This window comes from Triticum dicoccoides, chromosome 6B, assembly GCF_002162155.2.
Source record: "Triticum dicoccoides isolate Atlit2015 ecotype Zavitan chromosome 6B, WEW_v2.0, whole genome shotgun sequence".
NCBI classification, from domain to species: domain Eukaryota; kingdom Viridiplantae; phylum Streptophyta; class Magnoliopsida; order Poales; family Poaceae; genus Triticum; species Triticum dicoccoides.
The window spans coordinates 286,408,403-286,422,726 of record NC_041391.1 but is presented as its reverse complement, the minus strand read 5'-3'; the positions used below and the strand labels follow the sequence as shown (position 1 = coordinate 286,422,726).

Sequence of the window (14,324 nt, the reverse complement as noted above, 5' to 3'; positions counted from 1 at the left end):
GGCCCCCCTTGCCCCCTTCCCCTATATATAGAGGGGTGAGGGGAGGGCTGCAATACACAAGTCAAGGCGCAGCCCCTCCCCTCCCCAACATCTCTCCTCCTCCATACGTGCTTGGTGAAGCTCTGTCGGAGTACTGCTGTACCAACTGCACCACGCCGTCGTGCTGCCGTTGGAGCGATCTTCCTCAACCTCTCCTCCCCCCTTGCTGGATCAAGAAGGAGGAGACGTCTCCTGTCCCGTACGTGTGTTGAACGCGGAGGTGCTGTCCGTTCAGTACTTGGTCATCGGTGATCTGAATCACGTCGAGTACGACTCCATCATCACCATCCCCTTGCAAGCTTCCGCACGCGATCTACAAGTGGTATGTAGATGCAAAATCACTCCCTTGACTCGTTTCTTGGATGAACTCATAGATGGATCTTGGTGAAACCGTAGGAAAAATTTTAATTTTCTGCAACGTTCCCCAACAGTGGCATCATGAGCTAGGTCTATGCGTAGTTCTCTTTGCACGAGTAGAACACAATTTTGTTGTGGGCGTGGATCTTGTCAACGTACTTGCCTATACTAGTCTTTTCTTGTTTCAACGGTATTGTGGGATGAAGCGGCCCGGACCAACCTTACACGTACGCTTACGTGAGACCGGTTCCACCGATTGACATGCACTAGTTGCATAAGGTGGCTGGCGGGTGTCTGTCTCTCCCACTTTAGTTGGAGCGGATTCGATGAAAAGGGCCCTTATGAAGGGTAAATAGAAGTTGACAAAATCAAGTTGTGGTTATTCGTAGGTAAGAAAACTTTCTTACTAGAACCCAATTGCAGCCACGTAAAAGATGCAACAACAATTAGAGGACGTCTAACTTGTTTTTGCAGCGATTGAACATGTGATGTGATATGGCCAGAAGTTGTGATGAATGATGAATTGTGATGTATGAGATCATGTTCTTGTAATAGGATTCACGACTTGCATGTCGATGAGTATGACAACCGGCAGGAGCCATAGGAGTTGTCTTTATTTTTTTGTATGACCTGCGTGTCATTGAAGAATGCCATGTAACTTGCTTTACTTTATTGCTAAACACGTTAGCTATAGAAGTAGAAGTAGTCGTTGGCATGACAACTTCATGAAGACACGATGATGGAGATCATGATGATGGAGATCATGGTGTCAAGCCGGTGACAAGATGATCATGGAGCCCCGAAGATGGAGATCAATGGAGCTATGTGATATTGGCCATATCATGTCACAACTATATAATTGCATGTGATGTTTATTATGTTTTTGCATCTTGTTTACTTAGGACGACGGTAGTAAATAAGATGATCCCTTATAAAATTTCGAGGAGTGTTCTCCCCTAACTGTGCACCGTTGCTACAGTTCGTCGCTTCTAAGCACCACGTGATGATCGGGTGTGATGGATTCTTACGTTCACATACAACGGGTGTAAGACAGTTTTACACAGCGAAAACACTTAGGGTTAACTTGACGAGCCTAGCATGTGCAGACATGGCCTCGGAACACGGAGACCGAAAGGTCGAACACGAGTCGTATGGAAGATGCGATCAACATGAAGATGTTCACCGACGATGACTAGTCCGTCTCACGTGATGATCGAACACGGGCTAGTCGACTCGGATCGTGTAACACTTAGATGACCAAAGGGATGTCTAATCTAAGTGGGAGTTCATAATTTGATTAGAACTTAATTATCATGAACTTAGTCTAAAACCTTTGCAAATATGTCTTGTAGATCAAATGGCCAACGCTCATGTCAACATGAATTTCAACGCGTTCCTAGAGAAAACCAAGCTGAAAGATGATGGTAGCAACTATACGGACTGGGTCCGGAACCTGAGGATCATCCTCATAGCTGCCAGGAAACAATATGTCCTATAAGGACCGTTAGGTGATGCTCCCATCCCAGAGAACCAAGACATTATGAATGCTTGGCAAACTCGCGCTGATGATTACTCCCTCGTTCAGTGCGGCATGCTTTACAGCTTAGAACCGGGGCTCCAAAAGCGTTTTGAGCATCACGGAGCATATGAGATGTTCGAAGAGTTGAAACTAGTTTTTCAAGATCACGCCCGGGTCGAGAGATATGACATCTCCGACAAGTTCTACAGTTGTAAGATGGAGGAAAACAGTTCTGTCAGTGAGCACATACTCAAGATGTCTGGGTTGGACAACCGTATGACCCAGCTGAATATTAACCTCCCAGATGAGGCGGTCATTGACAGAATCCTCCAGTCGCTCCCACCAAGCTACAAGAGCTTTGTGATGAACTAAAACATGCAGGGGATGGAAAAGACCATTCCTAAAGTGTTCTCGATGCTGAAGTCAGCAGAGGCTGAAATCAAGAAAGAACATCAAGTGTTGATGGTCAATAAGACCACTAAGTTCAAGAAGGGCAAGGGTAAGAAGAACTTCAAGAAGGACGGCAAGGAGGTTGCCGCGCCCGGTAAGCCAGTTACCGGGAAGAAGTCAAAGAATGGACCCAAGCCTGAGACTGAGTGCTTTTATTGCAAGGGGAAGGGTCACTGGAAGCGGAACTGCCCCAAATACTTAGCGGATAAGAAGGCCGGCAACACCAAAGGTATATTTGATATACATGTAATTGATGTGTACCTTACCAGTACTCGTAGTAACTCCTGGGTATTTGATACCGGTGCCGTTGCTCATATTTGTAACTCACAGCAGGAGCTGCGGAATAAACGGAGACTGGCGAAGGACGAGGTGACGATGCGCGTCGGGAATGGTTCCAGAGTCGATGTGATCGCCATCGGCACGCTGCCTCTACATTTACCCACGGGATTAGTTTTGAACCTTAATAATTGTTATTTAGTGCCAAGTTTGAGCATGAACATTGTATCTGGATCTCGTTTAATACGAGATGGCTACTCAGTTAAGTCTGAGAATAATGGTTGTTCGATTTATATGAGAGATATGTTTTATGGTCATGCTCCGATGGTTAATGGTTTATTCTTAATGAATCTCGAGCGTAATGTTACACATGTTCATAGTGTGGATGCCAAAAGATGTAAAGTTGATAACGATAGTCCCACATACTTGTGGCACTGCCGCCTTGGTCACATTGGTGTCAAGCGCATGAAGAAGCTCCATGCTGATGGACTTTTAGAGTCTCTTGATTATGAATCGTTTGACACATGCGAACCATGCCTCATGGGCAAAATGACCAAGACTCCGTTCTCCGGAACAATGGAGCGAGCAACCAACTTGTTCGAAATCATACATACCGATGTATGCGGTCCAATGAGCGTTGAGGCTCGCGGAGGATATCGTTATGTTCTCACTCTCACCGATGATTTAAGTAGATATGGGTATGTTTACTTAATGAAACACAAGTCTGAGACCTTCGAAAAGTTCAAGGAATTTCAGAATGAGGTAGAGAATCAACATGACCGAAAGATAAAGTTCCTACGATCAGATCGTGGAGGAGAATACTTAAGTCACGAATTTGGTACACACTTGAGGAAATGTGGAATCGTTTCACAACTCACGCCGCCTGGAACACCTCAGCGTAACGGTGTGTCCGAACGTCATAATCGCACTCTATTAGATATGGTGCGGTCTATGATGTCTCTTACCGATTTACCGCTATCATTTTGGGGATACGCTCTAGAGACAACTACATTCACTTTAAATAGGGCACCGTCTAAATCCGTTGAGACGACACCGTATGAATTATGGTTTGGGAAGAAACCTAAGCTGTCGTTTCTAAAAGTTTGGGGATGCGATGCTTATGTCAAGAAACTTCAACCTGAAAAGCTCGAACCCAAGTCGGAAAAATGCGTCTTCATAGGATACCCTAAGGAAACTGTCGGGTATACCTTCTACTTAAGATCCGAAGGCAAGATCTTTGTTGCCAAGAACGGATACTTTCTGGAAAAAAGTTTCTCTCGAAAGAAGTAAGTGGGAGGAAAGTAGAACTCGATGAAGTACTGCCTCTCGAACGGGAAAGTGGTGCAGCTCAGGAAAATGTTCCTGTGATGCCCACACCAACTGAAGAGGAAACCAATGATGATGATCAAGGTACTTCGGATCAAGTTGCTACTGAACTTCGTAGGTCCACAAGGACACGTTCCGCACCAGAGTGGTACGGCAACCCCGTCCTGGAAATCATGTTGTTAGACAACGGTGAACCTTCAAACTATGAAGAAGCAATGGCGGGCCCAGATTCCAACAAATGGCTTGAAGCCATGAAATCCGAGATAGAATCCATGTATGAAAACAAAGTATGGACTTTGACAGACTTGTCCGATGATCGGCGAGCGATAGAAAACAAATGGATCTTTAAGAAGAAGACGGACGCGGATGGTAATGTTACCATCTATAAAGCTCGACTTGTCGCTAAGGGTTATCGACAGGTTCAAGGGATTGACTACGACGAGACATTCTCTCCCGTAGCGAAGCTAAAGTCTGTCCGAATCATGTTAGCAATTGCCGCATACTATGATTATGAGATATGGCAGATGGACGTCAAAACGGCATTCCTTAACGGGCATCTTAAGGAAGAGCTGTATATGATGCAGCCTGAAGGTTTTGTCGATCCTAAGAACGCTGACAAAGTATGCAAGCTCCAGCGATCCATTTATGGGCTGGTGCAAGCATCTCGGAGTTGGAATATTCGCTTTGATGAGATGATCAAAGCGTTTGGGTTTACGCAGACTTATGGAGAAGCCTGCGTTTACAAGAAAGTGAGTGGGAGCTCTGTAGCATTTCTCATATTATATGTAGATGACATACTCTTGATGGGAAATAATATAGAATTTCTGGACAACATTAAGGCCTACTTGAACAAATGTTTTTCAATGAAGGACCTTGGAGAAGCTGCTTATATATTAGGCATCAAGATCTATAGAGATAGATCGAGACGCCTCATAGGTCTTTCACAAAGCACATACCTTGATAAGATTTTGAAAAGGTTCAAAATGGATCAGTCCAAGAAAGGGTTCTTGCCTATGTTACAAGGTGTGAGATTGAGCACGGCTCAGTCACCGACCACGGCAAAAGATAAAGAAGAGATGAGTGTCATCCCCTATGCTTCAGCCATAGGATCTATTATGTATGCCATGCTGTGTACTAGACCTGATGTAAACCTTGCCGTAAGTTTGGTAGCAAGATACCAAAGCAATCCCGGCAAGGAACACTGGACAGCGGTCAAGAATATCCTGAAGTACCTGAAAAGGACAAAGGACATGTTTCTCGTTTATGGAGGAGACGAAGAGCTCGTCGTAAAGGGTTACGTCGAAGCTAGCTTCGACTCAGATCCGGATGACTCTAAGTCACAAACCGGATACGTGTATATGTTGAATGGTGGAGCAGTAAGCTGGTGCAGCTGCAAGCAGAGCGTCGTGGCAGGATCTACATGTGAAGCGGAGTACATGGCAGCCTCGGAGGCAGCGCATGAAGCGATTTGGGTGAAGGAGTTCATCACCGACCTAGGAGTCATACCCAATGCGTCGGGGCCAATCAAACTCTTCTGTGACAACACTGGAGATATTGCCCTTGCCAAGGAGCCCAGGTTTCACAAGAAGACCAGGCACATCAAGCGTCGTTTCAACTCCATCCGTGAAAATGTTCAAGATGGAGACATAGAAATTTGCAAAGTACATACGGATCTGAATGTCGCAGATCCGTTGACTAAACCTCTCTCGCGAGCAAAACATGATCAACACCAGAACTCTATGGGTGTTCGATTCATCACAATGTAACTAGATTGGTGACTCTAGTGCAAGTGGGAGACTGTTGGAAATATGCCCTAGAGGCAATAATAATAGTATTATTATATTTCTTTGTTCATGATAATTGTCTTTTATTCATGCTATAACTGTATTATCCGGAAATCGTAATACACGTGTGAATACATAGACCACAATATGTCCCTAGTGAGCCTCTAGTTGACTAGCTCGTTGTGATCAACAGATAGTCATGGTTTCCTGGCTATGGACATTGGATGTTGTTGATAACGGGATCACATCATTAGAAGAATGATGTGATGGACAAGACCCAATCCTAAGCATAGCACAAAGGTCGTTTAGTTCGTTTGCTAGAGCTTTGCCAATGTCAAGTATCTCTTCCTTCGACCATGAGATCGTGTAACTCCCGGATACCGTAGGAGTGCCTTGGGTGTATCAAACGTCACAACGTAACTGGGTGACTATAAAGGTGCATTACAGGTATCTCCGAAAGTATCTGTTGGGTTGACACGGATCGAGACTGGGATTTGTCACTCCGTATGACGGAGAGGTATCTCTGGGCCCACTCGGTAATGCATCATCATAATGAGCTCAAGGTGACCAAGGTGTTGGCCACGGGATCATGCATTACGGTACGAGTAAAGTGACTTGCCGGTAACGAGACTGAACAAGGTATTGGGATACCGACGATCGAGTCTCGGGCAAGTAACGTACCGATTGACAAAGGGAATTGTATACAGGGTTTGATCGAATCCTCGACATCGTGGTTCATCTGATGACAACATCGAGGAGCATGTGGGAGCCATCATGGGTATCCAGATCCCGCTGTTGGTTATTGACCTAAGAGCGTCTCGGTCATGTCTGCATGTCTCCCGAACCCGTAGGGTCTACACACTTAAGGTTCGGTGACGCTAGGGTTATTAGGAAGACTAGTATGTGACTACCGAATGTTGTTCGGAGTCCCGGATGAGATCCTGGACGTCACGAGGAGTTCCGGAAGGGTTCGGAGGTAAAGATTTATATATGGGAAGTTGTCAAACGGACATCGGTAAGTTTCGGGGTCATACCGGGGCCACCGGAAGGGTTCCGGAGGACCACCGGGTGGGGCCACCCCTCCCGGGGGACCACATGGGCTGCGTGGGGCAGGGAGCCAACCCCTAGTGGGCTGGGCGCGCCTCCCCACCCTGGCCCATGCGGCTAGGGCAAGGGGAGGGGAAACCCTAAAGGGGGCGCCCCCCTGGCTTGGGGGGCAAGCCACCCTCTCACCCCTCTCCCTTTGGCCGCCGCCCCCCCCTAGGGTTTTCCCTAGAGGGCCGGCCCCCCTTGCCCCCTTCCCCTATATATAGAGGGGTGAGGGGAGGGCTGCAATACACAAGTCAAGGTGCAGCCCCTCCCCTCCCCAACATCTCTCCTCCTCCATACGTGCTTGGTGAAGCTCTGTCGGAGTACTGCTGTACCAACTGCACCACGCCGTCGTGCTGCCGTTGGAGCGATCTTCCTCAACCTCTTCTCCCCCCTTGCTGGATCAAGAAGGAGGAGACGTCTCCCGTCCCGTAAGTGTGTTGAACGCGGAGGTGCTGTCCGTTCAGTACTTGGTCATCGGTGATCCGAATCACGTCGAGTACGACTCCATCATCACCATCCCCTTGCAAGCTTCCGCACGCGATCTACAAGTGGTATGTAGATGCAAACTCACTCCCTTGACTCGTTGCTTGGATGAACTCATAGATGGATCTTGGTGAAACCGTAGGAAAATTTTTAATTTTCTGTAACGTTCCCCAACACTCAGACTCTTGGGTGTATAGATACTCATGCATAGCGAACGAGAGGCTAATTGAAAGCCATGGCATGCTTGCCAGTAGCCAGACCGCATGAGAAGATGGTCTGCATCTGAGAGTTGTTCTGGATGGGAGTGTTGAGGAACTCAGTGTCCTTGGGGTGGTCCTAAGAAAGAAACACATCGATATTAGTTGTGATCGACATGTTAGAGCACAAAACCAAGTGCTATATTAGCTAACCGCGACGTGGACTTGGTAGTGCTCTGCCTCCATCGGGATCGCGAAGGTGTCCTGATCCCACTATGCTCCGCTAAGGTCTCTGGGCTTGGACACTCGGATCCATATGGATCTCCACTTCCCGAGGTGTTTGTAGACTAGGGTTGAGGTCACCTTTGTGCCACATAACTCAAAGACTTGCTTGGTAACAATGTTGAGGTGCACCTCCTTGAAGACCTAGTCAGTCCTAACCCCACTAGCGATGAACTCACACATCTTGTTAAGCATGAACGTGCTCAGGGAAGGCTGCCATTTCATTGTGTTCCCCTTCCTAGCCCCCCCAAATCGCTGCCTTTGTAGCCTTAGTAGCTGCCTCAGGCATCACCACCACTATAGATGATTGCACTACAGGCCCCTCAAACACATCTGCACCAGGAGGTCTCTGATCGGATAGCAGTTGTGAGTCCTCAACATAGGGGCACATACTCTCAGACAAAACAATGGCCTAACTAAGGTCTTTGGTGTTCATGTATGACAATGGTTAGCACCAATACTACTGAACAAAGATAATGCATACAACACATGGACTGGTCAAACTAGCATTAACTGATCACAAAGTTCAACACAATACCACATCTACCTATCTACCATACTATATCTACCTATCTACCTACTACTATACTACACATACTATCATCTAGTTCAACACATTGCCGCATCTATCACAACAACATGAACATCAACAATGTTGAGAAGCAAAACCTAACATTCTAGCAAAATGACAACACTACTATATGATCTACCACATCATCACATGCTCACATATCTAAGGTCTACCATACTACCCACAGATCTACTCCTACCACATGCTCACATATCTAAGGTACAACGAGTAGGCAGTGATTGAACTTAAAACATCAGTGTAGACAAGCAGGAGGTGCGAAACAACTCAGGGAAGAAGAGGAAGAAGAAGGATCGACGGCGCCGACCACAACCGGCCGGTGTGTCGCTGACCTGCTCTACGGTGAAGAATACGCCCGGGACAGAGAGCTCGAAGGGGAGGAAATGGTGGCGGGGGTTTCGAGGTGAGTGGACGAGGGCTAAATAGGGCGATCAAATTGGCGAGAGGTGATCCAATTCCTCCAGTCGATTTTTCAGGGACACGCGTGGGCTCGCAGCATCCATCAGCTCGCATGAGCTCGGCGCTGCATTCCCCTCCGTTGCAAGCCGAACACCTGGTTGAGAGGAAAGAATGAGCCAATATTTGGATATAGGTCAGGCATCCTAACGGGCCAAAGCCACATTCCTAGGCCTGACCGAGGCATACACAAGCAACCAAACATGCCCTAAGATAAGGTTACAAAAAGCAACCTTTGAGAAGCCTCAGTTTTATTTTTTTCCCTTTTGGGGGTTGCCGATGCTCGACAACCTTTGCTCTTGGGAGTAAAACTTAGTTTTACATTAGATAGTCTTATTTGTCCATTAATTGCTTGTCATCAATACCACAACCCGTAATAGGGTAGGGTGTGCGTACGTGCATGCGTGCGTTTATAGAGATGAGTGTATGCTCGTGCATGTGAGGGACTTTGGTTGTAACGTGTTTAGAAGAAGAAAAAACTCAAAGTAACCTTGAGTCGACCAAACGAACGTTCATTGGCGGTTCATGCGTTCCCTTGTCTTGGCTCTCCTCTCCGGCCTGGCCAGACCAAGAATAGAAAATCAAATATTGGCAAAACAATTTGTCTCCTCCGTGGAGCGTGGCTCGCCTCACCCCTCTGTGCTAATAATACCACCTCGACGGCCATCCTCCTACGTATATAGGCCTTGTCTTCTCTTCCACGCGAGCGATAGGGTTGTCCCCTCTCTACCTATCTATCTATCTATCTATCTGGAGCTACCCAAACAAAGCAATCATACCACAAGATAGAGAGTTAGTTGTCCATGGATCGGAGCCTCCAATGGAGCAGGCCGGCGTCGCTGCTCCTCTTGGGGGCGGCGTTCCTGGCGGCGACGGCCGTAGCGAGCGCCAACCCGGCGTACAACCCCGACCCCTACAGCGTCGTGGACCACTTCAACCGCGCCGTTCACAGGCATGCATGCATGCATGCATTAATATAATATTATCATATACGGAGTAGAGTACTACTGTAGTTACGTTGTAGCGAGTGAGTGGTAGATGAATTAAGTGGCATTGGCATGAACATGTAGTGAGCGTGCGTGCGTGCAGGTCGACTAGCCCGCGTCGTGCGCTGTATTCGGAGAAGAAGTCGAAGAAGCCAAAGTACACGGGCCCGTGCATGGCGACGAACCCGATCGACCGGTGCTGGCGGTGCCGCAAGGACTGGGCGACGGACCGGCAGCGGATGGCCCGCTGCGCCAAGGGGTTCGGCCGCGAGACCACCGGCGGGCTCAAGGGCAAGATCTACATCGTGACCGACGCCAACGACGATGACTTCACCAACCCGCGGCCCGGGACGCTCCGGTGGGGCGCGGTCCAGACGGAGCCGCTGTGGATCATCTTCGCGAGGGACATGGTGATCAACGCGTCCCAGGAGATCATCATCCAGAGCGACAAGACCATCGACGGGCGCGGGGCGCAGGTGCACGTGGCCAACGGCGGTGGGCTCACCATCCAGCACCAGAACAACGTCATCATCAACAACCTCCACGTGCACGGCATCGTACACACGTCGGGCGGCAACGTGTCGATGACGGCAACCCACTCCACGATCCGTACCCGCGCCGACGGCGACGGCGTCTCCATCTTCAACGCCACCAAAGTGTGGGTGGACCACCTGTCCATGGATAATTGCGAGGACGGCATGATCGACGTGGTGGCCATGTCCACGGCCGTCACCGTCTCCAACACCCACCTGGCCCACCACAACGACGTGATGCTCTTCGGCGCCACCGATGGGAAGGAGGAGGACAAGGTGATGCAGGTCACCGTCGCCTTCAACCACTTCGGGAGAGGCCTGGTGCAGAGGATGCCTCGCTGCCGCTACGGCTTCTTCCACGTCGTCAACAACGACTACACCAACTGGCTCATGTACGCCATCGGAGGCAGCAGCGCGCCCACCATCGTCAGCCAGGGGAACCGCTACAGAGCACCACCCAACATGGCTGCCAAGGAGGTACCTACGTCCTCTCCTCCTCCTCACTCCGATCCATCTATCCACCCAACATGGTTCAAATCAAATCATCAATTCAAATTCAAATTCAAATTCAAACGTGGAGCAGGCGACCAAGCGCGAGTACGCGGCCGAGTCGGAGTGGAAGAACTGGGTGTGGACATCGGAAGGCGACCTGATGATAAACGACGCCTTCTTCATCACGTCCGGCGGAAAAATAAGCCAGAAGCTCAACGGTAAGGACCTCCTCAAGCCCAAGCCAGGGGAGTACGTCAGGAGGCTCACCCGCTTCGCCGGCCCGTTGGACTGCAACGCGGGCAGTCCCTGCTGATCGTCGCCGTACCCTACCATACCATACCTGCCAAGCGGACACGCCCAAGGGAAGGAAACAACAGTTAACGTTCCACGCGACAACCCATCCATCTTTGATGCTACACTAGACAACAAGGCCGTAAGCATGCATAGAGTGAGGAATATAGGAGGGTCTGCTGCTCTCTGTTCGTGTAATCAATGTACTTGCTTTTCTTCTTCTTCTTCTTCTTCTTCTTCTTCTTCCTCGGAAATAGGAATTGTGTACCTATATATACATATACGCATGCATGTTGTACAACATGGACGTACTGTAACCGCTCTTGTTTATGATTTTTTTGTATACCCTAAGTATCCATCTTCAGAAAGAAATGCAGCTTGTTTTGTACGTATTACTTCTTTCAAATTCTTCTGTCAACCAAACACAATAAGCATTTCAATCTTCTCCCATCTCACATAGACAAAATCAACACTCAACTAAACCAGTCATCATTTCACAGAATTCCAGATGAATTTAATACTAGGGACATGTCAAGAACCTTGTTACGATGGCATACCATACAAGCAAGGTTTAGGGTGAAAAATACAGACATTTTGTTCGTCTAGTTTCGACGCAAGACAAGAAACCTAATTTCAGATGCCCTCTTTCAACGCATAAACTCTGCTTCGGAACGACAGGGGCAATCTACTTATCCCTGCATCAATTTCCTGAAGAAAGCAACTCTAGTATTAGGAATCTGTCGCAGTTTTCTTTTTCTTTTACACAAGGAAAGGATAGGTCTGGATGTCTGATGATGGGGTCAAGAGATACAACAGATTTACTTACAAAGCATGTAGAGCCAAATATAGGGGATTTTCACAGAGCAAGGGAAATGCAGTAAGGTAATTGATATCTCTGCATTTTTTTTAGCATCATCAACATGTTGTGCTTTGTCACAAGGAGTTCAGACTATAAAAGGGTTGCGCATTATTGGTGAAGTTGATTAACATAAAAGCTAGAACTAACATGTGGAGCCAAAGCATCCTTAACATGAGCGAAATTGGGATAAATCGGCCAGTAAAGGGGGTAAAATAGACTTCAATCATCAATAGCTAAAATTTGAATAACAAGCCATACTATTTCCACAGAGAGAACTGAAACAATAGATATTAACCCACCTCTGTTGTATAACGAGCCGAAAAGTGAATTAGTAGAATGGCTCTGTTTTCAAACTTCTCAGAGTGATTCGCAATCTGGAAATATCATCAAACATAAATGGAAGCATAAGCACTATTACGGATACTAGGTCATCTTTCTTTCCTATGACAGACAAAAATAATCAAAGTAAACCTCAAACAAGTGTATGTGCCCATATTCCCTTGCATGCTCAATCGAGACAGAGTCATCAAGAAAAGTACTCTGAAAATTTTAAGAAGAGCTCAGCAGATCAATAATAGGAACAAAGAAAAACTCATGAGAGGAAAATAACAGCAAAAGTTTTGAGCACAAGAAGTGAAACATGCTTCTAACCACCAGGATTCGTTTAATTGCAGCTAACTGGTGGCACATGAGTTTTTCCTAGATGTGATCAGTTCTGTTTGCAAAATAACAGCAGCTAGCTTGCATGCAGTGAAATTTGAATATACTTGGAGACAAAAACTGGTTGCTACTGTTAATAAAATGGAAGTTGGTTATATGATGATAAAGCGGCAAGACGTAATACCTCCATCACAAGAATTTTCGTCTTCAATACGTCTGCATTGTCAGGATCAAGAATGAAATCTGACATCGTATCCCCAGTGAAAGCAACCTCGGGTGTTGTCACTGTATTAGTAATCTGCAAGGAATGGAAAATTGCAAGCACATGATCACATCAACAACTCTTGGTAGATTCTGATTTACCTATTCCTATGAAATATTGACATCCACCAAGACATACAGACCTCCACGCCTGATAGCTTCAACCTTTTGATCTCGCTCCCCGGGAGGCCAAGATAATCCTTCTTGAGCTTTTGCTTCACTGAGTATATCACGTACCCCTAGAACCATATCAGATATCACTTTCAACCAAGCCATTGCAAAATTCCTCACAGATCAACCAGGGGGTGCACAATTCCAAGAACTGAAGCAAGTTCCCTCACCTGGCTGGGTATGGTATGGTAGGTCTTGAAGGCCCTGACCTTGAGATCCCTCCTAAGCTCATACTCCTCGCCAATGTCGAGTGGGACGAGGGCGTGGTTGAGCTCGGACTGGTCCATGGCGCGGTGCACGTCGAACAGCCGCTCCACGAGCTCCCTGAGGTACTTGGGGACGAAGATGGTGGGCGGGCGCAGCCTGTAGAGCCCCCGCGTGGCCACGTACATGGGGAGGCCTCCGATGTGGTCGAGGTGGGCGTGCGAGATGAAGAGGAAGTCCTGCGCCACGGCGCGCTGCGGGCACCGGCCTATGTCGAAGGCGAGGCTCAGCGTCGGGAAGATGACGCACGTCTCGTGCCCGCCGATGGAGATGCCCTCCACGGGGTACCCCTCGATTTCCAGCCGGGGCTTCGCCTTAGCCTTTATGGCTGGGGAGGGGCTTGGAGGAGGGGCCGTGGAGGTCGCCGCCTCGGCCGACTTGCCTCTCTTCGCCATGCCACCGCCGCCGCCGCCGCCGCCGGGTGGAGGTACGATTGGTGAATTACGGAGATACAGACAGGTCCTTAGGCATCTCCAGCCGCGCCTCCAACGGGCCCTCCCCAAGCGATTTTGCCGCGCCGGCGCCAAAAAAAGGCCCCAGTCGCGTCCCAGGAGCCCGTTTTTCGTCGGCTCGGGCCAAAACTGGTGCCGGCGGACCCAGGCCGAATCCGGCGCCCTGTGGGGCGCTTGGGGAGCCGGCACAAGCGAAAAAGGCGCGTGGGCCCGCCCTAGAGGCGACCCGAGGGCCTTTTCCCGCCGTTTCTCGACGCTTTTCCCTCGCATCTCTCCCGCTCGCTCGCCTTCCTCCCGCCATTCTCTTCCTTTCTCCCGCCAAACCCCCTCCCGCTCGCCGCGAAGAAGTACGCCATGCCGCCGAAGAAGCACGCCATGCCGCGCGCGGCGGCAACCGCGACTGGCGCCGTGGCCCAGCCGAAGCAGAGGAAGCCGAGGACGCCGCCATCGAAGCAACCGGGCCTGTCGAACGCCGAGTGGAGGGTGGAAGTTCAGCGGCGCGAAG

General features: G+C 48.7%; 2 protein-coding genes across 2 annotated transcripts; one reads left to right on the top strand and one right to left on the bottom strand.

The window, feature by feature from the left end:
* Positions 1-9,558: 9,558 nt before the first annotated feature.
* Positions 9,559-11,503, top strand: LOC119323691 (pectate lyase-like). Its single transcript, XM_037597391.1, has 3 exons — positions 9,559-9,802; positions 9,940-10,846; positions 10,953-11,503. Exons 1-3 carry the CDS (start codon positions 9,654-9,656, stop codon positions 11,172-11,174), a joined length of 1,278 nt encoding a protein of 425 aa, XP_037453288.1. The 5' UTR covers positions 9,559-9,653; the 3' UTR covers positions 11,175-11,503.
* Positions 11,504-11,644: 141 nt separating this feature from the next.
* Positions 11,645-13,859, bottom strand: LOC119323692 (nuclear ribonuclease Z). Its single transcript, XM_037597392.1, has 6 exons — positions 13,274-13,859; positions 13,076-13,171; positions 12,856-12,969; positions 12,483-12,551; positions 12,311-12,385; positions 11,645-11,860 (listed from the first exon to the last, which is right to left on the bottom strand). Exons 1-6 carry the CDS (start codon positions 13,760-13,762, stop codon positions 11,786-11,788), a joined length of 918 nt encoding a protein of 305 aa, XP_037453289.1. The 5' UTR covers positions 13,763-13,859; the 3' UTR covers positions 11,645-11,785.
* Positions 13,860-14,324: the final 465 nt, after the last annotated feature.